Raw genomic sequence first — 25,172 nt, 5'->3', positions numbered from 1 at the left:
TCTCAGCAGTTTTAGTGATGATTGCCAGGCTCTTTGCCCCCTCCGGTTACAAGACTCCCTTTACAGCAGGATCAAACACGCTCAATTTATACCACACTTACCCTCAGAAATATATAACATGGTATTTAATGTGAAATCACATTTTATAACAGAAGTTGTTTCCCCTTCTTTCTACAGCCAACACAAGACTAAATGAATCGAGTGTGCATCTCTTATGTGAACAACGTCAATCATCTACATGTGAAACCTTCACAAAGCATGTGGGAAGTTAATTAGGTTTAATGAATCTTATACATGAACAGATGGGCTCAGACTGAATACCACAATTATCCAGTTTCTCATCTAATCCATCTATGGATTCTGTTGACAAGATGTCCATCATATCCCGCTTTGAGCTGTGGTAGGTCTGGAGCAAAGCCTGCGGTCTCTGGGTTTATTAATGACTCACTGAGGTGGGCTTTAGACAGGAACAGGAACAATAGGAAAAACAGACACAGTGAAAATGCAGAGAATAGCGTCTAGTGAGTAACCGATTATACTTAAAAATAGTCTGTCATCATTTACTTATGCCGTTCCAAACCTGTAAGACTTTCTCTTTTGCAGCACATAGTTACAGTGGACATTTTTTCAGTGTGGTCCAGAACAGCATTGGACCCCATTGACTTTCATTGTGTGGTCTAAAAAAAAAAAAAAAAACTGAGGCATTTTTTTAATGTTCTTTTGAGTTCCAAAGAAGAAAGTGAGTTGTACACGTTTGAGAACAAATTGGAGATGAGTGAATTTTCTTTTTTTTTTGGACAAACTAACCATTTCAAATGGGCTTTTTAGACTGAATTTATTTTGAACATAATACAACAATTTGGTGTTTAAAATGATATCTATTTGAATTTGAGTGTGTTGGTTTACACTTTAGCTGTCAATGAACCACAAATATCTGAGAATATCCTCTAAATTGGAAGAGTTCTGTGTTGGACAGCCATATTCAGAAAAGGACAAATGTAATGTCACAGAATATATTCATTTTCTTTGAAATAATAGGCTCAAGCTTAATCACTCCACACGCTGGAACACGTTTTGTTGCTTTAAAAGTGTCTAGTAGGACTGACAGCTCTGTTGAGAAAGGTGTCTGTGACTTATTGATCCTTCTGTGGCCTCTCAAAGTCATTCAGAGTCACTCTGCTCCAGGCCTGACAAGCCAAGCGAAGGATCGTGAAATTCTCTGTTAATTGAACTCTGTGGTCGGAAACAGAAGAGTGAAAGTGTTGTGGGAAGGTGGTCAGGGCTTTTATTTAGGAGATGAAACTTACGGAAGAGAAGGGCACGGTGTCCTTAAGCCACAGTTGTTGGAGCTGTTGAAGATACTGGGTAGTGAACTGGTACTTTATTATGTGATACTTTAAAAATGGAACATTTTAAAACCTTATAGGTTTCTTTATTTCTTTCCCTTTTGGTACTCTTTTTTTCCCAATTAATTCTTTTTGCCCTGCATTTGTTTGTTATGACATGTCACCTTGTATTTTATTTGGACTGAACTGCTGGTTATATTCTCTAATAAATCTTCCTTTTTCGATGCTGTTTTTCAAATGATTGCACTTTTCATAACATTATGGAGGACATCTTCAATATTTCAACAGGGTCGTATTTTTACAAATTAACAAGTAGTAAAAAAAACCTATCAAACAAACAAACAACAAAAAAGCAGTGGTAATGCTGTTGTAAACTGTAAATAATTCAAATTGCAAATAATAATAATAGGTGTTATATCAGTTTAGCACAATGTTTTGCTTGCCAAAAAATATTTGTGTAAAGGTTTCTTGACTTCAAAAATTTATATTAAGCATTCTTGCTTTTCTTTGCCATTAACGCAGCTGGAAAATAATTGAGCCTATACAATAACAAGTGAAATCTAACTAGTGTTATGTACTGTAAGTTATTTCTGTGCACTTGTATTATCCAGTGAATACTCACACCCTTGAACATACTACCAATTAAGCTAAAACTCAGCTCTTTTTCAGGGCACTTCAAAGGAAGGGCTATTTTCTCTAATGAATGAGCATCATTTTAATGGCAGTTGGTTGAGGTATTGATCAGAAACGGTGGTGATTACTGGAATGCTCTGGAACATCGGACATTATTTAATTTAATAAACCATTGATGCATTGCTCTAGTGAATAATTAATCCCCCTGTTTGGCCATGACTCACTGTGTATTCAGTCTTCTTCTGCCAAGGTACTTCTGTCTCTCTGCACAGAATCGCTATCATTTTCATTAGCGTCCTTTATTCAGAAGTTTGCTGTGGTACTGTTGCCAGTGTAGTCTGAGACTATATTAGATATAGTCACAATATAATGATCATTAATCAAATGTATTAATTAGTATAATATATTTTGTCAACAAGATTAATGATAATCATCCATCTGTGCTGGTGTGTATAGTTAAATATGATTTTAAAATCATATTTAATTACACACCAGCAATGCATTTTTTATGCCATTGGTTCATGGCCATTTCTTTTGCATAATTCCAATTCGAAAGTGCCTTATTTGTGGTACTTTGTTATATTTGAGTAAAACCTACAGTATATGTCACATGCTGACATTTAGCAACTAGGTCAATGCAAACTTCTGTATGACTATATGCAAGGAAATTGAGTTACATGAACATTACTGCAAATATATGCTCTAAGCAAGTGTATTTTTATGAAAACTCCTTTCAGAAAATCTGCCTTTGCATCTTAATCATTGCAAAGGGCAACAGAGTTCAGCTTGCATGAAAATAGATAATAAATGGTTTGAGTATATTTCTTCGGCCAGTAAAGAAGAAGAGCGATTCACTGAAAAGAAATGGCCTTTACCAGATTTCCTTTTAGCATAATGACAGTGAAAAAACCTGTGATCTTTCTCCTCACTTTGCATGGAAAGAGAATGCTGAACCCCATGACAACAGCCAATTGAACATCTACATTGGATATCAAACCTCTTTTTTCAATCTTAAATGATAAAAATTCTATTTCCTCAAGTTTAAGCATAATGAACACAAACACAGAGCTATGTACAATCTGCCCATTAAACAGCTCTAAACTTATGATTCTGTTCTTCTGGGATGGAAGTGTCAGATTCTTCACTTGGCTAGTAAAGACCGAAACCTGCTTACATCTGCACATTGTGCTCTAGACCGCTGAGACATTAGCCGCTGCCTCTGATATGAGAGCAGTCTGTGGATATTTAGTGTCTTTGGCAGGCACTTACATGTTTATGAGCTGTCCTGGGCTCTCAGCATTTTTTTTTTTTTGCCACCATGCAATAATGTCGCAACTTATTAATAAAGAATACAGTTTATTGATGCAAAGACTTTCATAAACGCTTTATTTTTCAACCACCAGTTCAATAGTTTTTAGGTATCAGAATTAGGTTTATTACCTGAGTGAAAAATGTAACTGAAAATAACTTCTGTCTGTTTTTGTACTGCACACATTAGTTTCATGTAAAGACATAATTAGAAGAAAGTCAATATTTTGTGCATAATATTAAATCATTATCCATATTGCTTCTACCATTGTTTTAAACATAATATGATCTGATCGTCTATCAAGACATTTTGGATAGTCTCAGGCATTCTCCGAACTTGTCTTCTGGTTTAAACCGCTCGTGAGTAAGACATTCAGTCGTGTATGGAAAACGCCCCCTGTGAGGATCAGTTATGTTAATGAAGGGATGTTGTGTAGAATCAAGACAAAAGGCCACCGACAAAATGGAAATAAATCCGGCTCTGGCTGGGTATTATGACAAATCTCCTGGGGAATGGGAGCCAACTGTGCAATACATCAGAGAAGAAGATTAGTGGAATGTTTCAAATTGGAATTCAATTGAAGATACCAAAACTCAGAATCTATCTCTCTTTTTCTTTTTGCCGTCTTTGAAACAGATGAGATGCCAAACAGTTGCAATGGGACCATCAAAGAAGCACTCAGATGATCTCTCATTGTCCTTGTGGGAAGGAATTTGACCATCAGTGGCCTTTCATCAACAATGAGAAATTCACTTTTCAAATGTGCCTTGTTTTATATTCCCGCATACAGTGCACAGTTTAGGCAGATTTGCATATGTAATATATGTAATCCTGCCTACATTTACTATTCTCAGGCTCTACATGTAGGCAGACAGCAGCTGAGTGTCTCTGCTGCATGTGTAACAGCACTAAATCAATAAAGTTGGTTCTTGTATGTGTGACTAGTATGTTATAAGCACTCACATCTTCTGGTGATTGACACTTGCCTTTTTAAAATGATAGCATGGAATCCAATGGCATTTGGTCAAATGTAGAATTTGCTTTGTTGGATATACATTAAACATTTGTTCCTCTGTCAAGGGTCGGTCACACTATACTTTCCGTTCTATTGACTTTTATTTATACGCATGTGAATGAGGGAGACAGATGCGAATTTCGGACTGTTCCACCAAAATTCAAGTTTGGTGAACTCTGCCAAGTGAATTTGTGTCACATGAAGATGTGTGACCAATAGAATATTACGTCAAGGTGAGACCTCTTAGCTGAATTAAAATAAAGCAAACTTTAAATCTGCAGACTCACCTATGTTCCTCGACAGTTTTCAGCATCCCTCCGCCACCCTGACTCCTTACACTTGGCTGGTTCCTATCAGAGCCAAGGGATAAAGGGGGGAGTATGTTCGGGCCAAAATATTGAACTCTGAGATCTCCCCCGGACAGCCCGCCAAATACATATACTCTTTACTCTATCTGATTATTTGTAAGTGTGAACACGTGAAACACGTTTTTTTTTTTTTTTTTTTTTTACTGGGGAGGAAGATTTGAGTTCTGAAAGTTACAGCATGTTTTCATAATACGCTGAACTCTTTTATCTCAATAGATCAAGGCAGATTTGATCCCTTATGATACGAGCCCTTTAGGAAACAAAATCCGCCAGTGTCATATTCACTGCTCTTGTCATGTAGCATGATAGGTCGTATTAGAGCTTTATTGACCATCTGTCAGTGCCGGCCTCAGATGTCACAGACTGTGTTTGCGTTTGACTGACAGCTCTTCTGTTGTGGTGCTTGTGTGACAGCGTCCTGTCCTAACACTCATCTGTGATCTGAGAATTAAAAAAGATCATGAACCCTCAAAATACTCCCCGAGATAAATGATAAAGGACAACATTGCTTTACGTAACAGTGCTGCAATTCAGACACTGGTCATCTGTCATTTTGATTCAAACACACATATACTGAGAAATGATTTGAGATTCTGTACTGCACATATTATAAGGTAAATATTGTTTGCATTAGGCATGGTGGTGGAGTTAGGTGGACATACTGACTTTAAGGACATTCCCTTATCAAGGTTATTTCATTATGCTGGAGATCACTCGAATTTGCATTGACAAATCAATCATGCAAAGTAAGTATGCGTCTCTGTTTTCATTGATGAAATGTAAGTATTGAATTTCCCTTTATAGACTAATACTTAAGTGCGATTTAAAGCCTTGTTTATTCCTAATGGATTCACTCTTGATTCATTGAAGGTGGTGATATTCTCCAAAACTACAGGGGGCAGTACAGAGAAAGTATGAGATCAACCTGTACTGTAAGTCGCAGTCGTTTGCAAAAGAGGCTCAAGTTTACATTTTAGCATCAAGATGTTCCCTTTAACATATTATATCGTATTAAGAAATGAGCTAGGATTTAAACACAAAATGCTATTAAAGTGCCTTTATTTTTACTTTGAATAAGAGCCGTACAAGAACCTGGATGATTCATTATAGAAAATGTAGTGGACATATACATGATTATATACATTTTCTTTCTATACAAGAAAAACCATAGAAGGCAACTACACAGTGTAGAGAAAACATGGTGCATCTATATACATTTGATTTATTTTAAATTGTTCAAATTAAACTTACGCCCTTGGCATTATGATGTCTTGAAACAATCTGCGCATTTCAGTAAAGATGAATCAACCTTGTCTAAAGCTAAAACTAGGCACTTCCTAATTAAAAAAATGCCCCTGCGAGCCCCAGAATTAAGTTACTGTTTATAAACATATGTGCAGAGTCATGCGGAAATATATGATAACATTGCTAATTGTTTGAGGGCATTTGTTTGCTTTAGCATAACGGCCTCACAGTTACAGCAATTAAAGATTACACATTTGTGTATGTCAGTAACAGCTTTTTCCCACTTGACTCATTTGAATACTATATTTGCACAACAATCCAATTATAACATTCGCTTTAAAACCATTTTTATTACCAGTTCTTATTTTACCTAATAATATAATATAAAGTTTGAAAAATTAAAGCTTTCTCAGGCAAAGATCTGACCTGAAAAAAAAAAAAAAACATTCCACATAAACATGACATCAATTTCAAGGATGAGATTCAAAGACTTTCAGAACTACAAATCGATAAAAGAATGAAACATAAAATAGACCTTGGACTTTATACTAATTCAGAAAATACCCAGATCTGATATGCTGTAAACACACAGAGGAAGCCAGAGAGAGTGTGTTTTTATTTAATTTTATTTTATCGAGGTTATAATGGAGCGATTCTGTTGTGCAAGTTCAGGCTTTGGTGGTGCTATTTTGAATCCCAGCTCTGTCATTGTGGACAGAAGCAATGAATATTAATTATATTTCCTCATCCAATGATCTGAGGAGGTTTGAAGCCTCCTTTAGACAGGACCATGCCTCGTGAGACATCGGTCAATGCGATCTACTGACCTACAGACTGTTTGTTCAATAGAAATTTACTTAGTGAAGTAATACAAGTAAATTTGATGAGTGCAGTGCTGAGCTAAACAAAAAGTGGCTGATAAGTTAGCCATAAACCCACTTCGCCATTCTTGGAGAGATGATTTGGTTTACAAATGCTAATGCGGTTATTAAAGGCAGAATGCAGTCATTCCCTTCCACAATTCCACATCTGGATGCACTTAAAAATCCACTCAACAGACTTAGAAAATATCAAGATGCTTAATGAAGTGGGTACTCATCAGAGTTTTTTAACAGGCAAATCTGTTGTAGTATTTATAGTGTGTACTGTAGCATATAGATTGAGCTCGGTGTTACCTCAACTTCAACTTTTAGAAATGAAACACGCTTAAAAACTCATTTTCATACATAACAATGTCCAACAGTGAAAACAGTATGCACCACTGGAGAATTCAGTGTCAAGATCACAAATCATCAGGATTTATTTATTTCTGGAATAAACCAAAGATGCAATAAAGACGTTTTATTTTTAAGATTAAAGAAGACATTTATTAATCTATATAAATTAATTGAATAAAAGCTCTAGACATTTGTAAAATGTGGGATTTATTAGAATTATTTATATTCTTCCAGGGATAAATAGCATAAATTATTGACTTTGTGATTAAAATATAGCTTTTGTTTTGTTTATTTATTGTTGTTATTTTATGTAACAAATGCAGACAGAAGTAATAATGGAATGTTTGGTATGCAACGAGCTTAGCTTTATTCACAGCAGCCATTTAGTGACATGCAGTTATAGTTAACAAAGCTCAATAATAGAGCAGCAACACCTACCGCTCTGATGTACGACACTTATACCCAAAGCACAATCACTATACAGTCAAATGGCTGTCAGCAACATGATTTATGTCTGCCATCATGTTGAGATAAGAGTTGTTTCACATTGCGCTTGCCACACTGACATTGTTCAGGTCTATAAAGTCTGAGTTTTCCCTCCAGCCTTCACTTATGTGGTTTCATTCCCAAAATGTCTCCAGGTACTTTATCCATTAGAGTCGCCCACAACATACACCTGATTCAGCAAATGTCTCCTGACGAACCCAGCTTGCGGCATTTTACGCTTCACATCCAGATCAGCTAATAGTGTCCAGAGAGGTGCTGTCAGGATATCTAAGCTGTTGCTCTCTTGGGGTTAAAATGAACTTTCAACTGGTATTTCTAACCAGCCTTTACAGCATCCTCTTGTTAACTCACTGTCCAGAAGAATAACACGAGTGCTACAGCGAGAGGTAAAATCAACATTATTCTGAGGGTCAGACCGAAATGCCATATTGTCACAGTTAAAACAAGGTATGTTAATGGTGCACTATGCTGGAGGATGGGAAATGCCCCACATGCCCTGTCAGTTATCCTGCCCTTTTCCCAAGTGGAAATGAAACCCAAGAACGAATTGTGATATTAATGGTGTTTGTGAATATGGATGTTGGTGGGCCCTCAAGCAAAAGACAAATTATGAAGTGCAGAGGGCATCTTGATTCATTTCTGGGCAAAATTGTGGCTAATGAGCAATGATCCTGATAAATGTATAATGATTGTTGTTAATGTAATTGTGAACTGTAATTACCCTGGCATTTTCCATGACATAGATCCATTTCACCAAATGAATGTAAAATTGTTCTGAAAAGGCAAACCCAAATTAGTTCATCTGAGTAGGGATTCAGAGAATTACCACTTTTTTGGCTCATTTGTGCTAAATTCTGAATAATTTTTGCACATTTTGAAGAATTAATATGTTTTTTTATTATTATGTACAGTATTTCTCTCTCTCAATATAATTGTGGTAATTAGATAAGAAATCATTCGCACAAGGCCTGTGAGACCCTGAGGGGGAAGTTCAATCATATTTATCATATTGCATATCCTGATTAAGAGGCGCTTGTGAACTGTGGGTTGTGGGAAGCAAGATAATTTTATAATACATCCTCCGGTCACACACAACAACAATACATTCTGCTGCTGCTGCTTCTGCTGTTTTGGATAACGGCAAATTTGTTTTTCAGTTAGGGCTTAATGGTTTAATAATCTCAAAAGAAACATGCACACTTTTGCAATTACGCAAGAAAGTGGCTGTCATTCATGATTTCATGTAGTCACATCTGACTGTAGTTAATACACCAGCAGCACCTTGCTAATCTTTCTCAGAGGAGAATGAAGTGTGAAAACACTAACACTGTGCTGGATGATGTCGCGGTTGCCTTTAGCGATGGTCTCATCCTCAGCATGGTAAAACTGATCCAATATATTTCTTTTCAGTTTTGCATATAAATAAAGCCATTTGTCACATTGCAGACACGGAGAGCCCTTCACGTTCAAAGGGGAGCCCTCTCTCTGAGGTGTTTAGATTTCCCATCTGGCTCTTCTGGGTGATGGCTGTGTACTGCAGGAACAGCTGGCGGCCCACCTGTCCCCCCGCACCCAGCTCAACTTCTGTGAGAGATGAAAATAGAGAAGTGAACAATGCTTTGACTTATAAAATGTTTTCCTATTTCATAATGTTTTTAAAACACTTGGAAGCCTTTCACAGATGTATGTGAGCAGGTGGCTGAAGAGATGGATGCTGCATTTAAGAATAGCATTTTGGTTTCGTTGAGTCATGCAAACAAAACAAGCATGCGTATTCAGATAATTCCACGTTTAGAAGTGTTCAAATTATTCCAGGGAGTTTGAAAAGAGCAAACCATTTTTACGTTTTGGCGGGTCTTGTGAGCAATCCTCCTCTCTTTAATGTAACAGTTCCATTAGATTAAATGAACTTAAATGAACGCCACTATTGTGTGCTGTTCGGAGATACGCAAAGCGTTCAATCGTGTTATTATTTACTATTAACTAGTAGTAACCCAGCAAACACAGAAACGATCCCCTATCGTTAGTATTTGGTTTCCGTTTGGTTATATTTTGAGAACCAAATAATAACGTTCTAGGAACATTCTCTAATGACATAATGACAGAATTACTCTAGTTCCATAATCACTGTGGGAATCATCATTTGGGAAACAAGTTCATGGAGTGCATAGGAGGACCAAAAGGGCCAAATTCACATGTGAGTATAATGTAAAACATTGTTAGTTAGTTGTGCTGTTGACCGATTACTGGCCTCACTGTGGTTGAATCAAAGCCGTAGTGATATTTGGAACAACAGCAATCTTTATTATGTGATGTTTTTGATATTGCTCAGTTATCGTATCATTTACTTTTCCTGCTGTGCAAGCAATGAAGAGCTTTAATTTCATCTAGAAACGTTATGGTACATTTGTCATTTAATGGCAGCATTAGTCAGTGCATATTAGCATGGGTCATTCTTTTCTAGAAATAATTACATCAGAAAATAAGCAATAAGACACAGTGATGATTGTGGTTTGTCAGGTTTCCATGGAGTTTTTCTTTTGTTGGTGAAGACAAAGATTGGATATTTTCTTTAATTTGAGGACAGCAGGAGGGAGAGAAAGACAACTCAAAGACATATCTTTTATTAGTTATTTTTGCAATGAGATAAGTGCAGGCAACTTTTTAAAGCTGCAGTCCATAGCTTTTTTGGGTTAAAGATTATCCAAAATATATATTTTTTTATTTTTGTTCATCTATCTGCTTGCCTTAGCTCGATTCAAAATGGTAAGCTTGTAATAATGTTTTTAATTCCAGTGGTACTGGTGGATTTCTGCGGGAAATTCGAGCATGTCTTTGCGTCATTATGTCACATCTGCACACATAAAGAAGGAGTCTCGGCTAGTAGGCTATGAGTGTGTGGATGTTGGAGGTGGAGATTTATAGCCTTTTCTCACAGCACTTGATATAATTAAACTTATCAATTTGATGGCGGATCCAGAAAGGTTCAAACGACAATCACCAGTGACAACTGGAGATTCACCCGTTGTAAAACGTGAAAGACTTCTGACTTCAGAGAAAAAAAGAGACTGCAACCGGGCCCATGCCAAAACAAGGACAAATATCGGAAGGGCATTAAATGTAGTCACGCAATGCTGATGTTGTTAACATTAACAATTTGAGAACAAAGTATAATTTGCACGGTTTGACGTGATATAAGTGATCGTTAGATTTAATCAGCACGATTTACTGTAATGCTTTTTTGCAACAAAAGTGGATGTTACTTAGTTGTTCAGATGACATTTTCCGGTGAAAATTCTTATGTTGGTCCATACTTCAAAAAAGTAAAATCTGTGATTGCGAATGACAGTATCCACACCATCAGAGCGGTGATTGACAGCCGCACATTCTCCTCAAAACATTGGATTCATCCGCGCTGTGCCATGCCGAGGCACAACGCACGTAAAGTTGATAATTCCGAGAATAACTGCAATTGCAGATTTCGAACAGAGATGGCGACAATGAGGAAAAACTGCGGACTGCAGCTTTAAATACTGATTTATGATTTTTGATGACAGAAAAGACAGAAAATGGGCTTGTAGACAAAAATATTAAAAGGGCCAATCTGGAGTTTTTCTTGCTTTCTTTTATTAATTACCATAGCATATGTTGCATGATTCAGTATATTCAGCGTATTCACCTTTAAATTAGTTCACCTTTAAATGTTACCACAGACATATAATTCACATATCCAAGTGAACTCTGCACCAGAAGTATCTCTGAAACCCCTGAGAATGCCACAATCTCCTGCCTGACCATTCATAATATTTAGTGTCAGCCTGTAACAAATGTGTCTCCGCTCTGAAATAGCAAATGCATTGTTTGAGCATTACTTCTTTCTCACCCTGACATCGGCCGTCTCGTGTGATGCTATCTGTCAGTAACTGCTATTACAGAAATGATGGGTGTCACTTGCGTTTCTATAAATCAAACTGATGAGTCCTTGCCTGAAATTTGCCAGTGAGAGTTTGATTTCTCTCCTATTTTTTTAACCTAGAGTCACAAGTGAAGAATGACTGGATTACGTTAGTCAACAAACTCATCCTCTCATAATGGATTCAGTTTGTTTATTATGAAGTGGGAATATATGTCCTTACACAGCGCCATATGGACTCCGATCTAGAGCACAAGAGCCTGAGGTGACTTGTAATGAAAGTAATTATAGGCAAAAGGTCTGTTTTTTTCCCATCATTACCACATGGAAATACAATTGCAGCACATCAAACACGATTATAAATCCAATACTACTACTACTACTACTACTACTACTACTAATAATAATAATAATAATAATAAATATGTAGTTAATAAATAACTATTTGATAAATGTATTGGCTTTGCCATAAATGCTTCATTGTTATTTTAGTAGTGAACATTTTATTTTATATTGTTCATGTTACATGTTACATGTACTTGCCATAGTAAATTATGCATAACTACATGCAACTAACCCTTAACCAAACCTTAACCCTATAGTAAGTACATGTAGTTAATTTAAAATGAATCAGTACTTAAATATATAATCACACTGTAAATGACACCTTACAATAAAGTGTAACCTTTTAGTATAATTTAGATAGTATTTATTACTAATTTGAATGAGCTTTTTTTATATTTTCAGATTTCATCTCAATTTTAGTTTTAGTAATTATGTTTATGAAATTATGAGTAATTATGATGTCTTTTTGACATTTGTATTACTTTTTTAAATATTTGTTTGTAGCTTTATTTTTTTTTTTAATAAAAATTTTAGTTATTATATATTTACTACTTAAATGTATTTATTTCAGTTAACTGCCAAGGGAAAATTTCAAATTTTTATTTAAGATTTTAAGTCTAAGTTTGTCATCTAATATGTATTTCTTATTTTATTTTTTCAGCTTTAATATTGATTTATTTATTTATTTTTTTTTAAATATAGTTTTAGTTAACAATATCAGCACTGGTCTGAATATGCTAAAATGTTTTATTCAGAATCCACACTGTGACTCATTTAAGCGGGAGAGAAAACTGAGTTGTGTGGGACTTTTCAGATCGTCGTGCCCAGAATAAATGTATCTAAATTTAGGTCCTCTATTGGAGGATATCTCAAGGATTGTTTTTCATAAAATCCACTATAGATTTATATAAAGATACCAAGTTTGATTAAAGACTTTGCAGTTTTTATTTTCACATTTCCTGTTAAATTTAAATTGAACAAAACAAATTCTAAGACCTGAAGCACTCTGTAACAAATGTTCACTCTTTAAAGGTAGATAGACACAGACAGCTGTCTCATGAAGGAAATCTACCCTTTGGAGTACTGTCGTTCCGAGCCTCACACATATCTGACTCAGTGCTGATAGGGCCAGTGAAGGTGAAGACTCTTCTGGAGAGGTGTGAGTAATGAAGCAGCTCGAATGAAGGAGACCAGAACAGACAAAATCCATCCCTCCCAACAGTTACAGGAGAATCTTCCCATTTGACTCCAGGTCTGCTTACAATAAGAACATTGTGGTCAGAGTTAAAAAAAAAAAAAAGTTTATGAATCAAATGTTAGATTTGGATATCAGTGAATGCTCAGGATGATCTAAGCGTAAAATGTATTCATTATATATTTTAGAGTTTGGTGCAGAGCAAAAACGTAAGCATTTAAATGCAATGATGCTGAGCCATAGTACACCAAACAAATCTATCAAACCAGAATCTCAACCTCTGAATTCTGTATTCCCAGGATGAAAGACCATATGGAAATTACCTAAGAGCTGAATTCGCACAGCATCATTGGACATTGGATAGGATTGGTATACAGCCTTAACCAGACATATTCTTCATTGGTGTGAGGTTGTATCTGTTTCTGAGTAGCGATGTAAGAGATCTTGAAATATTTAACATCCAGCAACCTTTGAGAATTTAGAATAAATAATACATTTTTCATGATTCTCAATCTTTAGGAAGGCGATGTTCAACCAGAATCGGATTTGTATGGGTGGAAGAAAGTGTCAAAAGCGGCCTTGTAATTTAAAGGCGATTCGGTACAGACTCATAACTTGACATCCAACAAGAAAAAGCTCAGGGTAAGACCTTAAGGGGGAGTCTATTGAGCTACTAGATAAATGAGAACTGAATGCATTTATGCAGATGGTGGAAATAGTGCCGTCAGTAGAAGGCAGGCACATGAATCATTTTTTTCCCCCATTATGCGCATTAATAAATAGTCCAGTGCAACTTCTACTACTAAAGCATTAAAGTGGTTTACACAGACTATTTTAAATATCAATTAAATAATGTATAATGATTCTATAATTGGACAGTCTATCAAACAATAACTTCAGCAATATATTCTCTAGAGACTCTTGTCACACTGAAAATCTAATTCCATCACAACCACTGGAGAAGAAAACAGGAACTAGCATGCACGGTTGAAAAGTCCTCACATGGAGATTAGAAATAGAGTGCGTAATTCTAGCATCTTTGTGGCATTGAGATCATGAATCTTTTTGCACTAATCAGACCACAAGCATATTTATTGCACACAATTGATGATCTACAAAGCATTCAGTATTGATCCATGTAATATGAAGTAGTGCAAATATAGAAAAAACTGTTACAGCTCATGAATAAGATCAATTCATTGCAAACTGCAAGCGTGGCCATGCATTTGTTTAAGCAAACCGTTTCATGAGCAATACGATCTATACGCATTATCTGACATATCACCATCCATGGTTTTCAGTTAATAAATAATTGATAAAGAGATATTGAAGTGCTGGCTTTGACTTCACTTCTTCCTTAATATTTAAATCTTTCGTATTTTGACCCACGGGAAACAGACATCTGAACTGAGAGGGTAAAACTTTAAATATTAATGTTATTGCTTCTTCATTCTGTCCCATGTGAAGCCTGTTTATACTCTCTTATGTAATAACATGCTTATCACTCTTCCCAGTGGGAGTCTTGACCGCAAGATTAAGCCACTGTTGCACAAACACACTTATCATCCAACTGTCCACACCAGTTTGAACCTCCATTGCAATGTCTGTCTCTATCTGTCTGTCTGTCTGTCTGTCTGTCTGTCTGTCTGTCTGTCTGTCTGTCTGTCTGTCTGTCTGTCTGTCTGTCTGTCTGTCTGTCTGTCTGTCTATCTATCTATCTATCTATCTATCTATCTATCTATCTATCTATCTATCTATCTATCTATCTATCTATCTATCTATCTATCTATCTATCTATCTATCTATCTATCTATCTATCTATCTATCTATCTATCTATCTATTGGTATTAGTTTGAATGCTTAAATATGCTGTAGAACAACAGCATCTGTTTACTGCACCGCTATATTTAGGGCAAGACTCTTTCACATCACCTGTGATGATTTAGTTTCCGTCACTGGGTTAGATTAAGGTTGTTTAACTCACCTGCTGTTGATCTGGCCAGTGATGCAGTCAGGATAATGTGAGCAGATGAGAATAACCCCCAAATGAAGATGAAAAGGCGACCAAAAATGAGATAATGAAGCCGGTTTTATTGAGTTTGGTTCTTGACTTTAAAAGCATCAGGTGCCAAACGAAAGCTTTTTATGTATTTTTTCATGGCGTTTGAACATAATTAATTGCTTTTCACTCCACTTCCTGTTTATTCTTTCCATGTGAATCATTTAGTCCTCACAAAGGGAAATGGAGGAGCAGTTGTCTGAGTCAGTAGGCAGGTGTTGTCATCCCATTTAAAGCCTATGGGTGTCACCAGCTGTCTAGTAAAGTAAGATGGATGAGATCCAAAAGTGTTTACAACCACCAGCCCAAGAATAAATAAATAAATAAATAAATAAATAAATAAATAAATAAATAAATAAATAAATAGTGCACATGACTAAATGGATAGGCTCACAGGATGGCAAACACTTTCGAAAATATGTTGAGCATCCATCTTTATTCACAATTTTGAGTGGTCAGTGGCACTGATGGCCATCTTCTTTACTGTATATTGTTAAGTTACATAGACTCTCCTTTCATGAATCTTCAGGTTTGACATTCATAATCTAATGATGAGTAATTTGGCCACTACTAATACTAATAGTCATTAGCATTAATAAATTATATTTTCACAAAAATGTCTTGATTTTTTTGAAAGGGTGGGAAATATTCAGAACTGTATTTAAATTGTTAAAATATCGAGCGCATAGCCTCCGGAAGTTTTTCTCGTGCTTTTATAGACCACCTGGAAAAAAGTCAACTGTAAAGCAATGGAACACTAACGAGGCTTAATGAACTCACTGGTTGTTGATGTCAATCGGAATTCAACCTGCTGGACAATCTAGCTTAAGCTGGTAGTTTGTGTTGAAACATCTGGTTTCTTGCTAAAATATTCTAAGTTAGTCATTAACTGGTGCTGGTCAACCGACTAATGACCCACTTGCACCAACTAAGTGGATTGGTTATCTTAGACCAGCTAGAAACCAGCTAGCATCTTCCTGAACATCTCCAGCAGGGAAAGCAGATGCGGAGCTGTCCATGGTGCTGAAAGCGTTCCGGCTCACAAATTCACTGATGAAATCACTATGCCCTGATGAATATGCCACATACACTTTTCCACATCGTTCGCCTCTATTTCTCCAAAACAAATTTATACGTCATATGGGACTGACTTATGATGCATTTGGAGCTCAACCAGTGTTTGTTTTGGAAAATGAGGGACGCGTGGTAGAAGAGGGAGCGCGATGTGTGTGTGCGCGTTAGAGGGATGACGATGACGGTGTTTGGGGAGCTGTGGGTGTCTTTAAGAGCTTCTTTCAGCTGCTCACTGGTGTCAGGATAGAGAGGCACGAGCCACTGAAATACTCACGAGAACAGAGAGACACGCATCGTATTGGAAATACGTTTATTTTCATACACATTTAGGATATACTGCCACCGGGAAACCTGGACAAGATGCAGTCGCCAAAGTCACAGGCTTTTGCTGTCAGTTTGACGCTGTTCTCCGTTCTCAGCTCGGCAATGTGCGCCAGTCACTGTAAGTACATGCAGTGCCGTTGAGCACTGTATCCCATTAAAAGTTGCTTTGGTTTGTGATTTTTTAAAAAAAATGCGTCTTTATTAGACCCAATGGTTACATACTGCTACTATACAATCGGAGATCCTTAAATTAATTAAATTATTGAAAGAATGCAGGGGATTTAAAGACTATTCCTGCAAATGTGAACTTTTACTGGATCTGGTGAACCTGTAACAATGTTAAATGACTGCATTCGCGTTTCACAATGCGACTTCTCATAAGCATCTGCCAAAAGATAGTGGAGCAGGTGTGAGACATTGTGCGTTTCAAATGTTATCACGGAAAATGAGGCGTATGCAGGTACCAAATAAAGTAGTTTAAAAAACCTACTACTAAACTGTCTAAATTAATATAAAGTACAGAGACCGCTTAAATGCTGTATATGCAATACCGGATGGGTTGTAACACTAATAAAGCACATTTGACATTTTGTGCATTCATTGATTGTGGCAAGTTCCCCATGCATTACCAGTAAACATTGTATATGAAGCATTTTCATTCACAGCAGCTAGGAACAAAATAACAAATCTAAAAATGAGAAAAAAAGCTCTAAAAACAACAGTTTTGTGTGCTTCCAGTTGAAGTACATTGAAAAGTGTTACAACCTCTCCCATTATTCTAGTTATAACATGTATATCAGATTAAACAAGATAACCTTCTGATCCAAATGATTCCAGTCCTGTCATGTAACATCCATTATGCAATGACATCCCAAAATTAAATTATATACCTAGCGTGAAATTATTCTTATGATGTGATTTCACTCCGTAGCTCATCTCTAATCAGTTAAATTTATGGTTTTACCTGTTCTTTGCTCTCCTCTATACTATTTCAGTGTTGTAGCTGAGTTATGTGCGCCAACCGGGATGATTTCCAGTGTCATCCCAACACACTTTATTTTATTTTCATTACTGTGAATGATCGCCATGTGTGTGAAGCTCGATGTGTTTAAAGCGTTCTCACAGTGCCTTCTCAGCTATAAATGCATGAATCAGGAGAGCACATTGTTCCCCTCATAGATCCACCTTTTCCTGTATTATTAAGATGAGAAACACTATGCTATCTGTAGATTTCACTAGGCAATGCTATCTGTCATTTCTATGTATTCAGAGTCCGCTTGCATCGTTACATGATATGAAACAAAAACTTCCTTAGTCATTCATGGCTCTGCTCAGCATGAGATGTGCTCTGTGGATCTGGATCAGATGAAGTGAATCCTTACTGAGGACATGCAAAAGGATATTCTCATATTTACCACAAGGGTACCAGAATAAAGCTGGAGATCCATCATGCCCTTGTCATCTGTGTCAGGTAACAGAGATAATGGTTGGTTCTGTCTCTCCCAGGAGCCCCTGGCTCGGTTCTCAAAGAGGGATAACAAGGGGATGTCCTTTCAGATCTGGTGTCCCTGGAAGAACAACTACATCCCTTTTACTGTGACCACTGGGACAGTGGATGGTCTCAACATGACACAAGATAAAAGCCTTGTTTCACCTGGCTAGGGCAAACTGAGGCAAGACCTTGAGGCTCAGTGTTTTTTTACATTGTCTGTGGACGTGATTGTAGTAAAAATATCCAGCATTTTTTTTTTACTTCAAAAAATGAATAGAAGTAGAGATAATGCAGAATAGTTGATCTAAGTAATTGAGAATTGTCTTCTGAGTGTGAGACTTGCAAACATGTTTTAATAGCATCTCTAGAACATACTGTATTCACTATTACTCCATTAATAAATAATGGTGCCTTTTTTTGCACTATAATAACCATTCTTGGTTCCACAAAGAAAAGTCCATATTTTTTATTATTTGTATGGCAAACATTTTCTAATTTATGGAACATTTTTCTGTTACAAAGAACATTTGTGCAGTGTGAAGGTTCTATACACTCTTAAAATAACAGGTCCATTTTGGGTTCCCCAAAGAACCTTCCAGTAAACACTGCTTTTCTTTGTGTGAAGAACTTTTTAATAATCTAAGGAACTGTTTTCCACTATAAAGAAGCTTTTGTGCAATGCAAAGATTCCATGATTGCTGAAGGTCCCTTATGGACACATTTAAATGCCAAACTTTTATTTAGTAAAAGGTTTTTCATGGAACTCTCACAAATAATTTATTTATTTTTAATGGAGAATTCTGGGTTAAATAGTATTAGACCCATACTATTTCTTTAAAGTTGCGATGAAATGGACGGAGTGACAGATGTTTTTTTTTTTTTTGCATATTGTGATGCACATCAGAACGTCAATGAAACGCATTATCAAAATTAAAGAAAAACAACAACAAAAAACAACTGGCGACCTGGTTGTATTCAAGTCTAATCAATGGAGGCAGATCTGAGAGCTTGTAGTCGATTTTAAGCAGGGTTGGCAGGTCTCTGCAACAAAAGTAGCCCAAAAATTGCTCAATGCGATTTTCTCCATCGGGCGACCAAATACTCCACTGAATTTGGCGTTGGAGCGCCGAAATAGTACTTAAATAGTACTGAAAGAGTACAGGTGGAAATCAACCTGCACATTTTTTATTTTATTTTTTGCGGCAACAACTTAAAAGTAGCCCAATTCCGCGGGAAAACCGCAGCCTTGGCAACACTGATTATAAAAAAAAAGGTTGGGATTCAAAAAGACTCAATGATTGGAGAAGTTCGACAAATGTCACCAGAGAGAAGTCTGTCGTTTGACCAGAAGAACAAGTTATGACATTTTGATCAAAAATCATGCATTAATAAATAGTTCACAATAAGATTAATGGCATACAGTACATTTAGAAAACAGTTGAATTTTCATGTAATTTCGACTTTAAGAGTGCTTGCTGTTGTTGTTAGAACAAGACTGTGAATAAATCATGCAGTGTTGTCAATCAACCCATCTATAACTGACAGAAGCTAAAAGTTGTCTAAATTCTCTCTTTGAAGTTTGACTCCAAGTTTGAAGAGCAAAATGTGTGCATTGACCCAAACAGGACACAGATATTTATTCAGCTTGAACGCATGTCAGAGTGCTGTTGTGGTGCAGGCGGATTGATTTAACATTCTAAATACAACTCCCCTCTCAGTGGGGGAGAGCCGAGTCTTGTCGGGCATTAGCATGATAGAGTCGTTTATTTCAACTTTCTTATGAGGTCAAACGCGGGAGGCTTTTTAAAGGGAGCTCTCCTGTGGAGCTGACCAGATTCCCTGTGGGCTTTGTAGGGGAGGGAAACTTTAGAGGATTTTCCTCCCCGTTTCCTGTATAATAGTTTGGCACTAGGGTTGTAAATGAGAAAGGACCTGTTCAGATTTTCTCTGAAATTTTGATGCACAACTAACTTGCTTCTGTTTTAACCTATGTAAAAAGATAATAAATTGCACTGACTCATCTTGGAAAGTCATACAAGAGACAATGGACAGAATGTCATTAAGATTATAGCACATAAATCACCTTGAAAGGGTAGAGGCGGCAAACAGCATTGACAGTGTTGTCCATATTGTAAACTTGACTTCATTCTCCATGCTGATTTATGCTGTGTGGGCGTCAGAGCATGAAAATATTGATTAATCAAGGCTTTATTCAGCCTAAATCACTGCATCCCCTGCTTCACATCTGTAAAAGGAGATACACCTATCAGAATGAGACAGATTTTGCTGAATTTCTGATGCTGACAAACTAGTTATGACATTTTTTTTTTTTTTTTTTTTTTTTGGTACTGCAGGTTAGTGGATGGTCAGCAGATATATTCTGCTCGCAATCTTATAAAGATACATTTTCAATTAACCCGTGCTTGTCCTGAAACGCTGACATTGACACACATGTGCTCTGTCTGCAATTATTGTAGCTTAGTATTTTTTCTGTGCCTACATCATAGAGTGGATAGTTGTAGACGGCCTTACTGTGGATCATGCATCTATAATCTATCTATGATCTGAGATATAGCTATACCCAGTGGGGCTGTGATTGTGGTCAACATATTAATCATTCAGCCAGTTAAATAAGAGTCGTTGTAAAGGCTGTCTGAATCACTCATGTGTTATGAATAGATGAACAACATTTTTTGGATCATGAATCTTTTCAGTCATTGTGGCTTTTTGGTACAAGAATGAATTGCTCTTGCAGATATTACAGATCATTTACAGTTACTAGCACACATATGGCTCTCCTTTTGTTCTCTGTGTGATAATCCATCACGCTGTTCCTATAACTTTCTTCCCTCAGTGTAAATGCACAAATAATATATAACGGATAGTTTCCCTGGAGTTCGACCAGAGCCTGTTCTCTTGTTCTTTTTAGAGTATGGCGAAATATTTCTCTTGAAATGTTTACAGGATTGGCATGTGTAAAATTTCTTCTAGGAAAGTTAATCAATATATTTAAAGAAATGTAAATCCAAGCTATAATAGAAAAAGAGGTTCAAATTGTTATTTTGTATTTTTATTCTTCTGTTTGGTTCTCTAAATTTAATTAAACTGAATTAACTGGCGCAATGCAGTGCAAAATATTACTTAAATGTAAAGCTTGAAATAGCTACTTTAATACGAAAGAAACTCTTTTAGAGCGATGCTTTGAAAACTGTCTGAATTGTCCGTTTGAGATGAGCACAAACAAGGAACTAGAACATGAATGTGGCCTCTCATTATATCTCGTTTGCCTTCATCTGATATCTTTTGATGATAGAATCTGGAAAATAATCAGTCCTAAATGAATGAGGCTTTTGCACTCAGGCTTTACGAGAGCTATTGGCAGGATGGCACTGTTGCTGGTCTAGTTTCATTTATTTGAAGATCATTGATGAGAAATGCACATTAAATGGTGGTTTGCAATGCTTTACATCTTGCGTTCTCTATTCTTTCATCCATTATTTGTCTCTAGTGAGCTCCGGGTATTAATCTATCTCAAATCTTCATACAGTCAGCACTCCGGTAAATGTTGTCGAATTATATCAGCCATGATAACGCATGCAATCAACCTTCCTTCAAGTGCATTCAGTATTCCTCTCCAATTAAAACATGAACATGCAGATAAGACATGTAGACATGAATATGTAACTTGTCAGAGTAACGTTAGATACTGTTTCATTTGCCTTTTCATTACAGTGCCTCGGTGTGTTTGCAGTACTAAGATGTTCACAGGAATAATAGAACAGAAATGTAACATTACAACAATGGCTCCATCTGAATGTTAATCCTGAAGTTTTCCTCTGAACATTTTAAAATCCCCCCAACATTTGGCTATTTTTTTTTTCCCTCAATCACATACCTTGAGATACCAGCTTTAAAAAGTAAAATTGGGTTTAATTGTGATACAGCTACATTTATGTTTTTATCCAAATCGGCTTACATTCAAGGACTATATATATTTTTTTTCTCAGTTCATGCATTCTTTGGGAATCAAATCCATGCTTTCTGTTTTTTTTCTCTTTATTTTAAAATGCAATTTATTCCTGTGATGACAGCTGAATTTTCAGCATCATTTCTCCAGTCTTCAGTGTCACATGATCCTTCAGAAATCATTCTAACATGCTAATTTGATGCTTAAGAAACATTTCTTATTATCAATGCTGAAAACAGCGATAATACAATATTTTTGGCATGATACATTGACATTACAATATTTTTTTTGTAACATTATTAGTGTATTTACTGTAACTTTTAATCAATTTAATGCATCCTTGCGGAATAGAAGCATTTTTTCTTTAAAACAATCTTACTGACCCCAAATGTTTAAACAGTATTGTATATAACTCTATTCACTTTTAAGTGATTGTATTGAAGTGTGGTATAAATAAGCGTGTTGCAACTCATTGTGGGCGTTTGAAGAGAGTAAGATACTGTTGTTTTAAACAGTATGCTTACGCAATGTCAAAAGTATTTAGCATATGCCACTTCAGTGTCTCTCTCTCTCTCTCTCTCTCTCTCTCTCTCTCTCTCTCTCTCTCTCTCTCTCTCTCTCTCTCTCTCTCTCTCTCTCTCTCTCTCTCTCTCTCTCTCTCTCTCTCTCTCTCTCTCTCTCTCTCTCTCTCTCTCTCTCTCTCTCTCTCTCTCTCTCTCTCTCTCTCTCTCTCTCTCTCTCTCTCTCTCTCTCCAAACGCCCAGTGGAATGATTTTCAAAAGACTTGTTTCACTCCATTTGTAAAGCTGAAGAACCTGATGAGAGTTATAAAAAAAACATTTTCACGAAGGGAAACACCACATCAAAGAACATTCTTCCCAGTGTTAAGATTACCAAAACATGTATCGTGTCCCATTCCAAATGATCTAACCTCTCCCTGTTAAAACTTTATTTCGTTCTAGAATCCAAAGTATGTCACACTGAAGAACTGTGATGTGGTAACATTGTCATGTTCTATAAAGGTATATAACAGAGATTGAAAGAAAGAACATCAGCAAAAGTAAAACTTACACCTTTGCTCCTTTATTTCCCCCGCCCCCCATAATGAACTAAATGCTAGCCAATCTTGTGACATTTCCATGAGCCAGCTGGGGGCAAAGCATGTGCCCCACCATCTGGGCTGATGGGATGGAAGCGGACACATGTGATATTCACCAGAAGCTCACAGGACAGTAACCTCAGGCATTCCCGCATACAGGTTAACGATGATCTAGCAATGCATGACGTCAAGACTCCCAATTTCAGACTAGGAATCAATAGCAGAAGAGGATTTAAGTCACTTAGCCAATGTGTGGCACCGTCTAAATAACCTTTGACTGAATTTGATATGTCTTTTAACTACTTTTTCCACATGTGTTCAATCTGGTATTGTGTGCCAAGGGGACATTTTTACTACCCATCATTCTTACAAAATATCATAGATATACAATCATGATCTCTGGTCTGGCGGTTCATGTCTTTTCCTCATGCTCCTTTGTATCTTTATTTTCTTCCTTGTGCTATGATGCTTGATGTTGCCTTCTAGCTGTTATTTTCATTCCTATAGGTTTTCATGCTCAGTGTTTATTGGAGAAAAGGCTGATCTTGCCATAAAAAAGGTCTGTGCTTCATAATAGAAGACCGGATTGCATTCTGCCATGTACCCTTGAGCTACTTGATCTTCCTGTGTTGCAAGCCTCCTCAATTCATTCATTTATCTTCAGAGCTTCTATAGAAGCATGTCAGTATACTCATTTAATCTCATATACCAAAACCATCAGCTCTGTAAAAAAAAAAAACATCTTTTAACTTCCAGTTCATCATGTTCTGCATTATAGCAAAGTTATAATTTCTAATCATCTTTTCTCTTTTAGATTTCAAACACAACACACCTACCTGAGGCATTTGATTTTATTCTGGCACAGACAGAGACGTGAGGCAGAAATGTTTTTGCTGGGAGACAGAAAGCAATTTGTTGGCATTATTAAGTCGGATCTCTTTGTAGAGCAATGTTTGTTTTGGTGAAGTGCAGGCTGCCTAATTAGGGACCGAGTGATGCCAATCTCCCGTACAGCTCCGTGCATGCAGAGGCCACCAAATAACAGCTGTTCAAAAGCTATTAGGAGGAAATGCTGACCAATAATGCTGAAAAATGATAGCTGGCAGAGTAGCCAAAACGAAACTCATCTCACAGGCGTGGAAAGTGGAAAAATGACAATAGACATTCATCATAATCAATTCACGTTACAAAAATATCATGCTTTAATTCGTTTAGCAATGTACTGCAGTATGTTCAGCGATGACAAAAAAATATGGGCAGGTGAGAGTCTAATTGAAGACATTTCATTTAGTAATGAATTGTTCTGAGATTATCACATTAAGGCCAGGCATATTCAGTCGTCATGCCCATTCAAATCAAGGGAATCAAGGTTTCGAATGCAACTTCCAAAAGAACAAAAATAAATATATATTTTTTTACATTTGATAATTATACGTTATGTTAATTATTTATGCCAAACATTTAACCTATGTGTATCTTGCAGGATGAGTTTTGCATGCAGGTGGTTGGGAGAATCCATCCAAAAATTTTACAAAATATTAATTTGTCAACACAACCAAAGAGTTTTAGCATTTAATGAGATGTATTTTATATCCATTTAATTTGTGCTATATATCCATATCCAGGTGCAGCGCGTTAAGGACTAGAGAAAGACCTTTGATTCACAATATGCATTTCCAAACACAGACATAAGGTGCAGTTTAGCCTTGCGGTGTCCAGTGCTAAGCTACACGTTGTTATATATATACACGCTATGTGTTGGAGACTGAATCGATGCAGGACTTATAATATTTGTAACATTATGTAATAGCATAATAATAGTAATAACTGAGTCTGAAAACATTGCAGAAATGATTACAGTGAAAACTTAGTGTATATAAAATAACAAGTTATTTTTATTTGGTTTTTTTTTTTCTGTTTTTTTTTTTTTTTTTTTTTTTTTTTTTATGCAACACAGAGTTATCAAAAAGCCAAATCTGCTGTTTTCCATAGATGAAAAGTTTAGTTTGTTATCAAAATTGGTCACACTTTAGTTTGAGGAAAACAGATTCACTATTAACTATG

General features: G+C 36.4%; 1 protein-coding gene across 1 annotated transcript in view; it reads left to right on the top strand.

Moving 5' to 3' along the window:
• Positions 1-16,586: 16,586 nt before the first annotated feature.
• Positions 16,587-25,172, top strand: part of cntnap5a (contactin associated protein family member 5a) — a gene marked incomplete at both ends in the record, with an annotated part of 81,467 nt that continues 72,881 nt past the window's right edge. The window contains one exon of the mRNA XM_081367752.1: positions 16,587-16,668. Coding sequence (XP_081223878.1) covers positions 16,587-16,668 — 82 coding nt within the window. The remainder of the gene's footprint in view (positions 16,669-25,172) is intronic.

This window comes from Scardinius erythrophthalmus (assembly GCF_964197995.2).
Source record: "Scardinius erythrophthalmus genome assembly, chromosome: 6".
NCBI classification, from domain to species: domain Eukaryota; kingdom Metazoa; phylum Chordata; class Actinopteri; order Cypriniformes; family Leuciscidae; genus Scardinius; species Scardinius erythrophthalmus.
Note: the sequence above shows the minus strand (reverse complement) of the source record. Positions and strands in the feature narration are given on the sequence as shown.